The 15,538-nt window shown below is 46.0% G+C and overlaps 1 protein-coding gene across 1 annotated transcript in view; it reads left to right on the top strand.

The window, feature by feature from the left end:
• The window catches only part of PDIA2 (protein disulfide isomerase family A member 2), a 28,239-nt gene that overhangs the window by 9,896 nt on the left and 2,805 nt on the right, over positions 1 to 15,538 (top strand). Inside the window, exons 3-9 of the mRNA XM_088448080.1 lie at positions 1,362 to 1,495; positions 5,004 to 5,141; positions 6,014 to 6,127; positions 7,490 to 7,615; positions 12,086 to 12,280; positions 13,343 to 13,463; positions 14,395 to 14,576. Coding sequence (XP_088304206.1) covers positions 1,362 to 1,495; positions 5,004 to 5,141; positions 6,014 to 6,127; positions 7,490 to 7,615; positions 12,086 to 12,280; positions 13,343 to 13,463; positions 14,395 to 14,576 — 1,010 coding nt within the window. The remainder of the gene's footprint in view (positions 1 to 1,361; positions 1,496 to 5,003; positions 5,142 to 6,013; positions 6,128 to 7,489; positions 7,616 to 12,085; positions 12,281 to 13,342; positions 13,464 to 14,394; positions 14,577 to 15,538) is intronic.

The following is a 15,538-nucleotide window of genomic DNA, read 5'->3' as shown; positions in this document are numbered from 1 at the left end:
ACCCTAACCCCCCCGGGGGTGCCTAAACCTACCCCTCCCCCTCCCCTGCGGCTAACAGCTAGAAAGCCCCAGCTTATCATCGTTTGGGATGCCTAGCGTCGGGATTTCGGCGAGGGGCTAAAGATAGGCGCCAGGATTTAGACGCCTATCTTTAGTCCCTGGTCGAGCTTCCAGCATTGGGATTCCTATGGGCGGCATTCCGGGCGGCGGGATCTTAACCGCATCCCGTCCTTAACCTCCCAAGTCCAATGATAGAAAAAGTTTATTCTAGCTTTTGAGATTTAGAACATTTTGAACACCTGAGGGGAGAGAGATAAAGGCCCTCATTCAGAGCCACTCGCTAGCGGCAGTACGCTCGTTCCGAGCGATGTTCGCACATCTGCGCATGCGTACGGTTTTTAGTACGCATGCGCGAACCAGTCAGTGCGGCCGAAAATCGTTGGTACGCAATATAGCGAGGGCCTGCTATTTTGAGTGACAGAATGAGGCGTATGTGGGTGGTAACAGGGGAAGGTGCTTGAAAACGGGGAGTGGAGATCCGAACGCAGGCGTGCTTAAAGGTCAAAACGGGCGTTTTAAGGGAGTGCATAATTAATACAGCAGCGTCATTGACCACGTCACTTGTTTTTTTTTAACTCAGAACTGCTCGCAAAATAGCGGTTGAAAACACCAACCACAAGAATAGCGAGCAGTTCATACGCTGTACGATGTACTCGATTAATCTAATAAATAGCGGACATGACGTATGGTGCGTGCGGCCAGGGGGCGTTTTTATCAAATAAACGAGCGTATGTTTTGCTCGCTCGTTCAGACTTAGAGGTGGGAACAGACTGCAATTTGCGAATGGATCATTTGAATAGCCACCCCTTGTTTTTGAACGAACGACCACAAATAGCGAACGGCTCTGAATCAGGCCCAAAGTCAGCCAGTCAGCTCCTGTCATTTTCAAAAACAGCCTGTAACATGACAGTTAGGAGCTGATTGGTTGGTACTTTATCTTTCTCCATGGCTTAGTACATCTCCCCCTATTCTAAAACAGTATAATGTATATATGGATATGGGGGGGGACACCGCAGCTACTTACGCAGAAATAAGGGAGAGTGGTTATTAGGCACTTATGTAAATGAATAAATACAGAAAGCATAATAGTACGTATATACAGTATGTGTATTCTGCTTTACTAAACAACGTGTGCTGTTTACAAGACATGCTGCCTACAAACTTATATTATTTGCAAAATGTCAATTGCCAATTAAATATAACTTTTTAAAAAGAAAAGATTGACCAGGTGAATAACTAGTTTGTGCTTTTTTAAAACGCATCTTTAAAATGTTACTTTCTGTTTGCAAATGTTGTGTCAGGCAGGAGGGACACTGACGGCCTTGTGAAGTGGATGCTAAGACGGATGGGGCCGGCCGCCAATGTCATTACTACTGTCGCAGAGGCTGAAGAGTTTATCACATCTCATGAGCATTCAGTGATTGGTTTCTTCAAGGTACGTTGCACTGTTCTCTGTTATATACAAGATGCCTCGTTCAGAGGTGCTGTCATAAGCCTTGTGGGTACATTTCTGTGGTGCTGGCCTTGCAGAAAGGCCTTCAGTACACATTGTGACATTGTCTGCTACAAACAGCATATAAACAGCCCATCTGAAGCACCACTAATGTTCTTCTGTCTTTCCAGATGAGACCATCTCCTATATGGTGTGTGCTAATAATTCCAACCCACCCCTTCTAACTTCATCACTATGATCACCATTCCCCTTCCACCTTCACCCCTGCCCTACTAACATCAGCACTCACCTTCCACCTTTACCCTTCCCCTACCATCGTCACCACTCGCCTTCCACCTTCATCCTTCCAATACTAACATCAGCACTCACCTTCCACCTTTATCCTTCCCCTACCATCGTCACCACTCGCCTTCCACCTTCATCCATACTAACATCAGCACACGCCTTCCACCTTTACCATTCCCCTACCATCGTCACCACACGCCTTCCACCTTTACCCTTCCCCTACCACCGTCACCACTCGCCTTCCACCTTTACTCTTCCCCTACCACCGCCACCACTTGCCTTCCACCTTTACCCTTCCCCTACTACCGTCACCACTCACCTTCATCCTTCCCCTACTAACATCAGCACTCGCCATCCACCTTTAACCTTCCCCTACCACTGTCACCACTCATCTTATGCCTTCACACTTCCCCTACTACCACAATCCCTCCACTTCCACCTTCATCCTTACCCTACTAACATCAGCACTAGCCTCCCACCTTCACCCTTTATCTACCACTGTCACCACTTGCCTACCACCTTTACCCTTCCCCTATCACCGTCACCACTCACCTTATGCCTTCACACTTCCCCTACCACCTGCATCCCTCCCCTTCCACCTTCACTCTTCCCTCAGCAACATCACCACTCACCTTCCACCTTCATCCTTCTCCTAATACCGTCACAACTCATCTTTCACCTTCTCCCTTCCCCTACCACCTGCATCCCTCCCCTTCTATCCTCACCACTCCCTTTCCACCTGTACCCTTCACCTACCACATCACCACTTGCCTTCACCCTTTCCCTACCACTGTCACCACTTTCCCTTCCACCTGCATCCCTCCCCTTCCATCTTCACACTTTCCCTTCCACCTTCACCCCTCCCCTACCAACTTCATCACTCACCTTCCACCTTTACCCCTCCCCTATCAACATCAGCCTTCCACCAAAAACCAGCACCACTCACCTTCTCCCCTACCACTGTCACCACTATCCTTCTACCTTTACACCTCCCCTACAACCGTCTCCCCTCCCAGCTTCACTGCGTGCCTTCCACCTTCTCCCCTCCCACCTTAAACTCTCCATCCACCATCCCACCCACCCCTCTAACTGGGATGCAATCGGGAAACCGGCTGTCTTAATCCCAACAGCCGGCTTCCCGACTGCTTTATCCCGGCGTGGGTTAAATGACAGGTGTCTATATCTAGACGCCTGTTATTTTCCCGATGCCGGGAGACAGGCACCCGGCATCCCGATCGAAGGGATGCCGGGTGCCGCGAGCGGACAGCCGCGTGGGGGGATGGTTAGGTTTAGGGTACCTGGGGGTGACTTAGGGATAGGCACCCCCCCGGGAGGGTTAGGCTAGGGGGAGGGAGGGTTAGGCACCCCAGAGGGGGACTTAGGGTTAGGCACCCCCCCGGGGGACAGGTTTAGGCAGCGGGGAAGGGGGGGTTAGGGTTAGGCACTTAGAGGGGAGATTAGGTTTAGGCACTTGGGGGGGAGGTTAGGGTTAGGCACCCCTAAGGAGGGTTAGGGTTAGGTTAGATTAGTTTTTACTTACCTACGGACGATCGGGATTTCCAGCGCTGTCGGGCTTCCGATGCCGGGATCTCTGCTTCTGTCGGCCTGCCGCGGACGGGATTCGAACTGCCGGCCAGAGGAACGGCGATATTTCATACCGATTCCCGATTCCCTCTAACTTCATCACTCCCATTCCACCTGCACCCCTCCCCTCCCACCTTCACCACTCTCCTTCCACAGTCCCACCCACCCTAACCTCATCACTTCCCTTCCACTGTCACTTCTCCCCTTCCATCTTCATCTCTCCTACCTTCACCTCTCCTGATCTACCTTCACCCCCTTCCACTACAACCTTCACATGTCTTTCACCATCTCCCTTCCCACTTTCAACTCTCCTTCCACTTTCCCACCCAAACCATCTAACTTCATCACTCCCATTTCACCTACTCTCCTCCCACCTTCACCCATCCGTTACCACCTTCACCACTCCTCTTCACCTACCACCGTCAATGCTCCCTTTCAACCTTTTCCACTATCCTTCCATCTCAACCCCTCCCCTTCCACCATCACCATTCCCTTTCCTCCTTCACCCCTCCCTTTCCACCTTCACCCCCCCTTCTACCGTCACCCCCCTACTTCCACCTTCATCCTTCAGCCCTCCCCTTCCACCTTCACCCCTCACCTTGCACCTTCACCCCACTCCTTTAATCATCCTTTCCTTTCTACATTCACCCCTTGCACCATCATCCCTCCCCTTCCACGATCATCCCTCCCCTTGCACCATCATCCCTCCCCTTCCACGATCATCCCTCCCCTTGCACCATCATCCCTCCCCTTGCACCATCATCCCTCCCCTTCCACCATCATCCCTCCCCTTCCACCATCATCCCTCCCCTTCCACCTTCACCCCTCCCCTTGCACAATGATCCATCCCCTTTCCAACTGCAGATAGATGTACTTTACTTTCTTATTGCTCAATTAGAAGGAAAGAAGGTAAGAAAAAGAGAGCTGGAGAGAACTAGATAGTCTTCCACTAAAATGACTTTCTCCAAAGACAGAACATGCAGCATTTTCTTTCCTACTTTCCTGTACATAACACAAATAAAGACCTAGATAAAGATTTACTAAGTGGCGGCTTCTGCAAGATGCCGGTTCTCTGCGGTTTTGATTCTGAAATTGAAAATAGCTGTAATAATAAATACAAAACCATTGGTGTTTTGCATCTGCCAGTTTACGTGTTGAGGTCAAAACCGTTGAGAATCGGAGGCTTGCAGAAGCCGTGTCTTAGTAAATCTAGCCTCTAGAATGTATGTCAGTATGGTTAAAAAAATGGCATGTAATGTGCATATAAAACACCCAAATACCTATAAGTGTCCACATGCACAAGAAAACCAAATAAAACAGCCAAATACTACATTTATTTAGTTTAGACTGTGTTTTATATTTACAGTGTACACGTCATCTATATACACATGGATGATGGCAGCCATTTTTGGGCTGATCCACTATACATGAGAAGGAAGGCAGCCTATCAATGCACTAGGAGGCAGCGCCAACGCTGGTTGCTAATGATTTTACAGGCTGCATACTCTGTATATCATTATTGCATGTACTTCAGCATAGCAACCTTGTAACTTTGTTGTATGGTAAGAATACCAGATTTTCTAATAAATATATATTTATATATGTGTGTGTTTCTCCACAGGACTCTGCAGATGCAGATTTAAACCTATTTCATGAAGTAGCATCAAACTCAGAAGACTTCAGCTTTGCGATTGCACATAATGAAGAAATATTGCAGAAATATGGAGTCACTAATGACAAAATCATCTTCTTCAAGAGTGTATGAGTCTTGTATTAACCATGTATCTGCCAATAGTATACCTCTCTTCCCTACTGATTACTTCCACCCACTCCGGCCTCCAAGATCTCGACCGTGCTGCTCCCTTCCTCTTGAACTCTCTCCCTTTCAGACTCTCCACCTCTCTACAAATCTTCAAACGAGCTCTCAAGACCCACTACTTCAAAGCCTTTCAGCTCTCATCCTAACCTGCTGCTTACATGCTTCTTCCTCACTGTCTACCCTATCTGTCCCCCCCCCCCCCCTCCCCCCCGTCTGTATGCCCCTCTCCTTTTGAATGTAAGCTCTCACGAGCAGGGCCCTCTTCCCTTATGTGCTTCTCCTTCCCTCACTCATATGGTCATCTACTCCAAACTCCCCACAAGGGCACCAAATAGTTGGTGGCTGACGCCCTACTGCTTATTCTGGGTGTTATGATCGCTATTGCAGCAATATTTATAAACTATGTTATTATCCTGGATTGTTTTGTACTGTAAGTCGCTGTTTTCAAGTTTGCTCATTTGTTTATGTACTTTGTAAGGCGCTGCGGGACCCTGGTGGCGCCATATAAATATAGGATAATAATAATATCATACCTCTCAGTAATACACAGACAGATGTCTGTCGGCCAGAGTGTAGGGGGCTGGGATAAGGGGCGTCAGTAGGGGATGGGCAAGTACCTGTATAGATGAGAAAGTGGGGCTTCCCAGCAATACTAATTGACCACAAAACAAGAACGAATGACTACGAGAAACAGTAGCTGAGAGCTTGAAGCTTCCTTTTGGTTGTACATAAAATAATTAAATATAGAATACTTTATTTTTTATTTTATTTCCCAAATTTTACCTACTGCGACTTTTTCACTTGTCTTTTAGCCTGCTGACAAATATGAATATAAAGCGGATGAGGAGTTGGGATTAGACAAAGACGAACTGTACAGATTCCTCAGGGTTAATACGATGGAGCTGGTCACAGAATACAGCGATCAGGTAACTCCAATCAGCTTAGAATTGCTCATTGTGTATTGATTATAAAGCTGCGTCCTGATTTTGTTTGTACAGAGTTGCAAAACAAATTTAGAGGCACGGGATCAGAAATGTACGGGGTATTCCTGGAGGGATGCAGTCAGGAAGCAGACGGCCGAAATGCCGACTGCCGGCTTCCTGACTGTCTAATCCCGGCAGGGGTCTAATGACAGGCGTCGAGATCAGTTTACCTATGCCGGGAGCCCGGCATACCGATCGAAGGTAAGCCGGGCGCGGACAGCCGCACCGGGGGCCGCTTTAGGTTAGGGGCTCACGGGGGGGACTAAGGTTCAGGCTAGGGGAAGGGAGGGTTAGGGTTAGGAACCCCGGGGGGAGGTTCGGGTTAGGCACCCCCCGGGAGATTTAGGTTTAGGCTGTGGGGAAAGGGGGGTTAGGTTTAGGCACTTACAGGGGGGGTTATGGTTAGGCAATTGGGGGGGAGGCTAGGGTTAGGCACCCCTAAGGGAGGGTTAATGTTGGGGGGTTAGGTTAGTAATAGAAAAAATACTTACCTGTCGGGATCTTCGCTGTCGGGATTAGACATGCATCCGGCGGTATTCCATACCGATCCCTTCCTGGACAGTGACTGGGAGGTAATGGGGGTAGCTAAAAAGACGCACAGAGATGTATGGTTATGTTTCCGAAGCCGCTGCTTCCCAGCAGGGTACAGGTGAAAATTTAAAACAGCACCCGCAGTCAGTGATAAATCCCAACATGCTTTACATTGACTGTGGGCGCCGTTTTTAATTTTCACCTTTTAAAAACTTCTATGGTAAAAAAAAAAAATGGAGATTTAAGTTATCTCCTTAGTACCCAGTATTTCACAAAGATCTTTAGCACCGAGGCAGCGGCGTATTTATAATGGGTGCAGGGTGTGCGGGCCACACGGGCCCCTGGGTCCAGGGAGGGCCCGCACCGCACGCCCTGCCCCCATATTATACTTACCTGCCCAGAGTCCCACGTTGGCGCAGGTGTCTGCGCTGTAATAAACAGCCACGGCCATTTTTTCCGTCGTTTGCGCGTGCGCAGTACAGGGAAAATGGTCGCCGCGGCCATTTTCCCAGTGACCTGTGCATGCGCTATAGACTCTGGGCACACTCTAGTGCCCAGAGTCTATTAGTGCGGTGCTGGACGCGCACCACTCAGTGCGCTGCCAGCCGCCGGAGAGGAGGGTGCCCGTGACGGGGACTGCACACGGGCACCCTCCTCTCTAGAAACGCCCCTGCACCGAGGATTTTATTAATCTTTTCTTCAGACTTGTTTATGGATGATTTACTACATAAAAATACTCTTAATATCTAGGTTTTTTTTTATGTTATTCAACAGACTTCAGAGAAAATTTTCTCAGCCAAGATTCCAAACCACTTATTGCTGTTTATCAATAAGACGCAAGAACACCAACTTCAGCTCATTGACAACTTCCGGGAGGCAGCCCCTGAGTTTAGAGGGAAAGTACGTTTTTTGGTGTTAAGGATGAATTTTAATATTTGCAAAGATGAAATGATTAATCTGCTGTAATAAGTTCATGTTTATGTTATAGCAATCTCACAATAGTGTATCCTGGGCACAAAGGGGCTGATTCAGAGATGGGCGTAATGTTGACGCAGTTAAACGAATATTGGTGGTCGCATTGCACAGGTGCCAATTTCCATTACTGTCATCGTCCGCAGTGAGGATTTAGTGGCACAGTGATAGACAGGAAAGGACCGTTTGTGCAACGGGTGGGGTGGTGTGACAAAAACGCAGGGGTGTTGCAACCGTTTACGCAACGTGTCTCTGCCTGTGACCCCGTACGTAGAAAACAATGGCTCCGGAGTCTCAGCGCAACCATAGGGTTACTCGGCAGTTTGATAATTGACTCACCTGTGACCGACCTGCATCTTTGCATGCAGTCACTTGGATTTGCGAAGCCGCTGGTGAGTGTACAAATTCACAGCTGCAGCAGCATTAGTTTACATCTGTGAATCAGACCTAAAGTGTCTGAGTCACTTCAAGGTTCTAAAAATGTTTTACTATTGCACTATGTCTTATGAGAGGAGGGGGCTGTGTGCAGGACTACGCATAGAGATGTCCAGGGCTCCGTTACACTCTGGGGCGTGGCCTAACCATGAAACGCATGACCACGCCCCCTTCAGAGAAAAATCAGTGTGATTGTCCCCACCCACAGGCAGATGAGACTGCTGCTACTCAGCGTCAGCAGTCTCCTTGGTCCCACTGCAGCCCAGCATAGGTGTACGGTGTGGACCCCCCCCCCCCTTGTTCCGTGTGCACTGCACACCCTGCACCCATTATAGATATGCCAATGGCCCACATATGTACCAAGTATCTGGCACTCTTCTCTCTTTTCAACTGGAGAGTGGGAGCAGGGGAACAAGGGAGGGAAGGGGTGTGCACAGCAACGAAGTGTTCATGCAAATGTGGCTCACGCATACCTGAGGGTTAGGTGCAAGTATGCGCTAATGATGACCTGCAATCAAGGTGCTTATGCTGCCACCGCAGAGACAGACATATCTCCACATATAATCAGAGGCACAAGGGAGATTCCGCACTGGTCATAGGTTGTTAGAGAATAATTTCAGTAACCAACAATAGGTAGGGAAATAGGACTCAGAGAAAGACTAAAGCTTCTAAAGCAGAGGTGGTGGTGACTCCTGTAGCAACCAATCAGCTTCTGCCTATCATTTTCTAGGATGCAATAGAGAAATGATAGCTATAATCTGATTGGTTGTTATAGGCAATACCCCAACTTTTTAGTTTAAAAAGCTTTAGTAATTTCTATCCCTATGATGCTACTGGTATTTGTGGTGCTCCTCTGAGCCAGTGGAAGTTACAAATAAATGTAAAAAAAAGAAAGAAGGTGGATTTTTTGGGGCACACTTGAAATTGATACAATGGGAGGGGGGGATTCAATTAGGCGCAGAGTTTACCCAGCAGCTAATTGAACGCACTTCCCAAGTTAATTAGCTGCGGGAACCCTGCGCGCTAAGCCCCAGAGGCATTAAAATGCAGACTCTGCATTTAACGCGTGTGGAAACCCATAGATTCCAGCAGTTTGTCCAAATTCAATGGGTCAGATGGCATTAACCCGGGGTTTACCGTGCAGGGAAAATGCTGAATAATTGAATAGCTCCAAGCATGAAACCCGGAGCTTTTCCTCACGCGGCAAATCCCTCGCACCTAATTGAATCCCCCCCGTATGTAAAAAAAATTAAAAACATAACTTTTATTAGACACTAGTTTAAAAAGATTATATGGATCTGAGCAGGGCAGTTTCTAGGGTCTGAGGCTCCCAGTGCGAGCAGTCAAAATGCGCCCCCCCCCCCTCGAAGCAGTAATATTGTGGAGTGGGCGTGGCGTCATCATGAGGGGGTGTGGTATCACAGTAAGGGAGCGTGATCTAGAAAGACCACAGAATGACAGCCACCGTGACTACTGAGTACAAGGGTGTCTAACCTGTCAGAGGCAAAGCGCTGAAAAATATATGTAGCTAAATAAAAGATAGACAGCATGCGCGCGCCGGAGGGAGCCGGAAGCCGGAGCCTCCGTCTCCGGCTGCTCTGCTCTGCCGGGCGCCCGCTGGTAACTGAATCTCAGCGGGCACCCGGCAGTTAACATGCTGTTTCTACAGCAGGGGTAGGAGGCAGCGCGCCCCGTGCGATTGCACGGGTCGCCTGCCCCTAGAAACGGCCCTGGATCTGAGGAGCTCATTCAGACCCGCTTGCTAGATGCGTTCACTTGCACAATGCGTATGCAAATTTGGGAAGGCAGGGGATCGCACGGCAAGGCATTAGCACGCCCACTATGTCTAGGCGTGCTATCGCTCTGTGTATGCAGACGCCCACCAGCCTGTCTTCAGGAAGTGTATGCAACCATCAGAACATCGGGTAACATCGGATACGATTGCAGCGCTTGTGGTTGACTATACCCTTCCGCAAGAACTTCAGTGTAAAAACCAGCTAGGTGACGTGTAATATGATGCTGCCTCTTAATTATGCACGCCTCTGAAACGGCATTGAGACGCTCAGGCACGCCTGCGTTCACACCACCACTCCCCCATTTTTAATGGCCTGCCCCTGTCACCACCCACAAATGGCTTCCCCTGTCATTCACTTTCCTGGAAAGTCTATGCGCAGCGAGCAAACGCTTCCCGATCTCTCACAGTGATTCACGGACGCGCAGTGCGATGCATATGCATACGCACAATGTGAACCATCGGCAGCTACGAGCGAATTTAATCTTAGCGAGCAGGTCTGAATCAGGTCCTGAGTTCTGAGTACAGACTATTACAGACACACATATCAAAGGATATTAGAACGTGTAGATCAAAACATGGGCAGGAAACTGTGCACTGGTAAATACCTGCACTCGAAACTGATATCCCCAAACATAAAATACAATGGTATCAATTACTATAAGCTGATATATCTGTGGACTGGGAAAAGTGCCCTCCGTATAGCTATATATATATATATAGATAGGGGTGTTATCACTGTAAGGTTATGATTTATTATAAAGGGCTAAAATATAAAATCTGGAGACCTATACAGCGCAGCATATGGATGGAAATACGCTATATTTCCGTGCACTTTTTTTTTTTTTTTGATCATATATTTTTTATTAAAGAAAAGCTTACAAAAATGATATCAGATAGATCATTTTCAAATAATGAATGTCAGAACCAATATTAAACATACTGCTGGTATACAAAAAATAACATGCTGAATAATAAAACATAACTTGGGGGAAATTTCAACAATAATAATATTTCGCAAATGGAAAAATAAATAAAGGAAAAAAAAAAGGAGTAAAAATTGTGAAACATAAAGGAAAGAGAAAATAAGAGGATCACAATGAGCAATAGCATATAATTTGTTAGTCAATCCTCAAAGGTCCAGAAGGGTGGAAGAGGTGGGGTAAAAAACAGGCTAAGAAAAAAAAAATGGGGAAAACCCAAAAATAAAAGTAGGGAGTAAAAGAAAATATATGAGAATATGAGAGAAAACTAGAGGGAGTGAGCTGGGGGGTGGAGGGGGGGGGGGTGACAAAGAGAGGAGCCCCAGAAACGAAAAGTGGGAGGAAGGAGGGAACAGTAGAAAGGAAAAGGTGATGCAAGCAGGGGAGGAGAGGTCAAAAAATACCGGGCAGAGTCACACCTTGAGACCTATACCATGGTAACCATACTGCAGAAACCTCTCCACTGTGTTATTTTGGAGGCTTGTTATATACTCCATTTTGGCCACAAACCAAATGCGATTGAGGAGCTGTTGATAGGTCGGAGAATGTTGTTGCTTCCAAGATCCAGCTATCTGAGATTTAGCAGCGCATGAAATATGCAGAATTAGTTTGTTTTCGTGTTTGGAGAGCTGGCAGACTGGGGCACACAGAAGCAACGAGGATGGGGCTAGGGGGAAATTAAGGTGGATTTGAGAGTAAATGAGTTTTGTCCATCGAGCCGAAGGGGGTGATATTAGGGCATGTTCACCAGACATGGAAATGGATCCAACTTGACCACATTGTCTCGAGCAAAGGTCCCGTGCACTTTTTTGTTTAAGCGTCATTTACCACCATTTTGCACTGATAAGAACCCATATATTGTGTAATTCTTATGTCTCCATAATTTTCCTAATTGACAGCAATGGCAGTATGTAAGCTCAGGGTGTTAGTTGGAACCAAAATTATCCATTTGTTTTCAATGTAACTTTAGAATCATTAACACTGTAAAATTTCAAAAACAATAGATTTTTTTTTTTCTTTTCAAACTTTTATATTTTTTTAATATTTTTTTATAGGAATAAGTCTTTATTGAGCTACTGCTTACTTTTAACCATCTCTGCGCTTTAGTATACAAGTGCGCTTGGTATGATTTACGTGTGATTGACGCCTACAGCCTTATTCTAACTAACATTTTTCCGTCTCGCTCAGGTCCTTTTCGTGTCAATCAATTCTGATGGTCCCAATGCCGGAGTTCTGGAATATTTTGGAATCGACAAAGACGACGTTCCAACCATCCGCTTTATTAACATCGACTCGGTGAAGAAGTACATTTTTAATGCAGAAAAAATAACTGCAGAGACCGTCAAAGAATTTTGCCAGGGGGTTATTGATGGTACAATAAAGGTATGGATATTTACTAACATTACTGTACATACGTGTGTGATAGAAACATCTAACACCTCGCAACACTTTCACATTAATAATTAGAAAAATATATATAAAATAACTGGTGTATTGAAAATCCGTCATTTTAATGGATCAGCGGAGGCTCAGATGTATTTATATCTTAGAAAAAAAAGCCTAGGCTCTTTATGAGTTAAAAAAAACACAACCTGGTTCAATAGAACTGAGTGGGATAGTCAGTCCCAACACAGAAAAATAAACAATGTATAAAGCTGGGCCTACACTATACAATTATCTGTCAAATATCTGTCCAATCTGGCTGTTTGGCATGAAAACCTGGTAATGTATGGGAGCAAACGACAGTCGATCATATGGTTTTAAACACTGGAAAACGGACAAAAAAACAATTGTTCAAATTGGTTAAATTTGTTTGTTTTAACCAATTTGTCTGAACGACCATTTTTGTCCATTTTCCAGTGTTTGTGAGCAAATAGTCAATTGTCATTTGATAATTGTATAGTGCAGTGTTGGCTAACCTTGACACTCCAGCTGTTATGGAACTACATAACCCAGCATGCACTGCTACAGTTTTGCTATTAGGGCATGCTAAAACTGTGGCAGGGCATGCTGGGACTTTTTAATTTTTAACTAAAGTATCCCTGCTACGTACTAAATGTAACTTGCAGGGACAGAGGTTTTGAGAATGGCTGTGTCAGGTTCTGGAGTCGATCGGAGGCTGCTGGAGAGGGATCATACGATCCCTCTCCTGCGAGAATCCCTCCACAGGCATAGGGCTGAGACCGTAATCCCCAATGATAATAATGGCGGCTACGGTCTGCAGCGCTGATCAGCCTTTTGCAGGAAATTTCTATGAAATCCACATTAGGCTGTTAGTTCAGATCAACAAAACATACAATTATGCAGAACCCCCCCCCCCCCCCACACACACACACACAAACTCGATACAGAGGTCCCTGATTCTGGTCATGTTTTACACATAACTAATGAGCAATTATTTCATGTATTTTAGTGGTTTTAAGATCATTCTGGTTTTTAACCTAGCAAAATCTTCTGAGCGAAGAAGTTCCTGAAGACTGGGATAAGAAGCCTGTGAAGGTTCTGGTGGGGAAGAATTTTGAAGAGGTTGCGTATGATGAAACCAAGAATGTCTTTGTGGAGTTCTGTAAGTACTGAGGACACGTGGCCGGTAATTCATTGGCCAGAAGGGACAGAGTATCAGTGGTGTTGTGATTGGTTGGGCAGTTGCAAGAGGCTGCTGACCCCTCATTCTTTATAGAGTTGTTCCATCAGAGGTAGAGTGGCCTGGCTGGGATTGAAATATAATACAATGTGCAAAAACACAAAAGCCTACTACTCAACAAACATTAGCCCCAAAGCTGGCAGACGAAACCAAATTCCTGATAAGGTGTTTTTCTCCCGATCGCGGCAGAGAGGATACATAGGATCCGCGAAAAGTTGCGGACCTATGTATTTTCGTGAGAACAGAAAATTTTCGACCGTAATAAATGGGGTTTAATTGTATAGCACAATAAAAAAATTAAAAAATAGGTGAAAAAAAACCCGTTTTTTACGGCCGGAAAATTTTCGTACCTAATTGGATACCCCCCTTAGTCTTGGTAATCTTTGCTTTTTAGGTACATACTGTATCACTGGGATGTGCGAGCCTATTGTATACATTTTTCTTTTTTAATGACGTCCATGTGTAGAGGACTTTAAACAGGGCTGAGCTAGAAACAATTACCAATCATAGAACTCAATCCATATAAAGCTGACAGCAATACAAATGTCAAAATATTTTTAGAATACACATCTCTGCGCAAAAAGCTGAAACGTACAACTTGTGTTATATTGGAAGCTGTTCCTTTACTGTTCTTGACCACCGCTCATTATGAATCAAGGAGCACCCACCTGAAGCATCCCTATTATTTGCCGGCCCCCTCTTACAGCGCCATTGCTTGGAGTATATTGAATGATGTAGAGACCGCTGGTGGGTGGGTGCTCCAAGTTGTTCTTGAATGGATGCTATGTAAACTTTAAAATCAGATGGGCACATTTTTCACTCTTCTGACCTACTAAGTGTTGTGCCATTGTAGATGCCCCATGGTGCACCCACTGTAAAGAGCTGGAACCTATCTGGGAAGAGCTGGGAGAAAAATATAAAGATCATGAGAATGTTATAATCGCTAAAATCGATGGCACAGCGAATGAAATTGACGGGCTACGAGTGAGAGGTTACCCGAACCTGAGGTTCTTTCCTGCTGGACCAGATCGAAAGGTGATATTGGTGTTGGAAACTATATGCGTACATTATAAAACAAAGACAACCAAGCTGGCTTTCTCTACGGATGTGTCCACATACATATTTGCTGAAATTAAGTATCTCCATTTGGCGCGCCACTAACTTACCGGGGGGTTGCCTATCCCTAAGTCCCCCCCCGGGAGCCCTAAACCTAAAACCCGCGGCTGTCCACTCGCGGCGCCCGGTGGCGGTGAAATGAGCGGCATCTACATCTAGCCGACGGGCATTTCACCCTCGCTGGGATATGACAGTCGGGAAGCCAGCTGTTGGTGTAATGTCAGCCGGCTTCCCGATACTTTTATTGTACAACATGCATCTTATACGCATCATTAATGCCACAAAAGTACAATGCAAGGGTACACTGAATACTGACACTGGCATTTCATGTACTTCTGGGAGCGACTTTTTTTGCCTATCTGGGTAAAAAGGGTGCAATTTATTTGCTAATCTGGGTAAAAAGGGTGCAATTTATTTGCTAATCTGGGTAAAAAGGCAAAAGACAGAGCTCTGATACAAGTGACCCGCACCAGGCAGGTGCTTAATCTGTGACTTTCTAGCAAAAGTATTAATCTAGCGTGCCTGTTGCATGGTGTGCGACTTTGTGAATAAAACACAATAAGATGCTAAAAGTACGACTCGCTACCAGTGGCGGAGAATCTAAGTCACGCCACGCACCTCACACAAAAACGCTAGATGAATGAGGACACACCTGTAGCTCCTGTTGCACTACAAATCCCAGCATCCTGTGTCAGTCCATATTTTGTTTAATATATTCATTTATTAATAAGTAACTGCTGTCTCTATTGACCTGTAACATAATTATACCAATAATTATCTAAAATATGTTCATGCATAGCCTGCAGTAGAGCAGCGCCTCCCAGTGACCACATCATCATGAAAATGATTGAAAACCTATAAGGGAGCGCAATCTCTAAGCC

The sequence above is a fragment of the Taudactylus pleione genome, unplaced genomic scaffold, assembly GCF_031769625.1.
Source record: "Taudactylus pleione unplaced genomic scaffold, aTauple2 ptg000451l, whole genome shotgun sequence".
Classification (NCBI taxonomy): Eukaryota; Metazoa; Chordata; class Amphibia; order Anura; family Myobatrachidae; genus Taudactylus; species Taudactylus pleione.
Note: the sequence above shows the minus strand (reverse complement) of the source record. Positions and strands in the feature narration are given on the sequence as shown.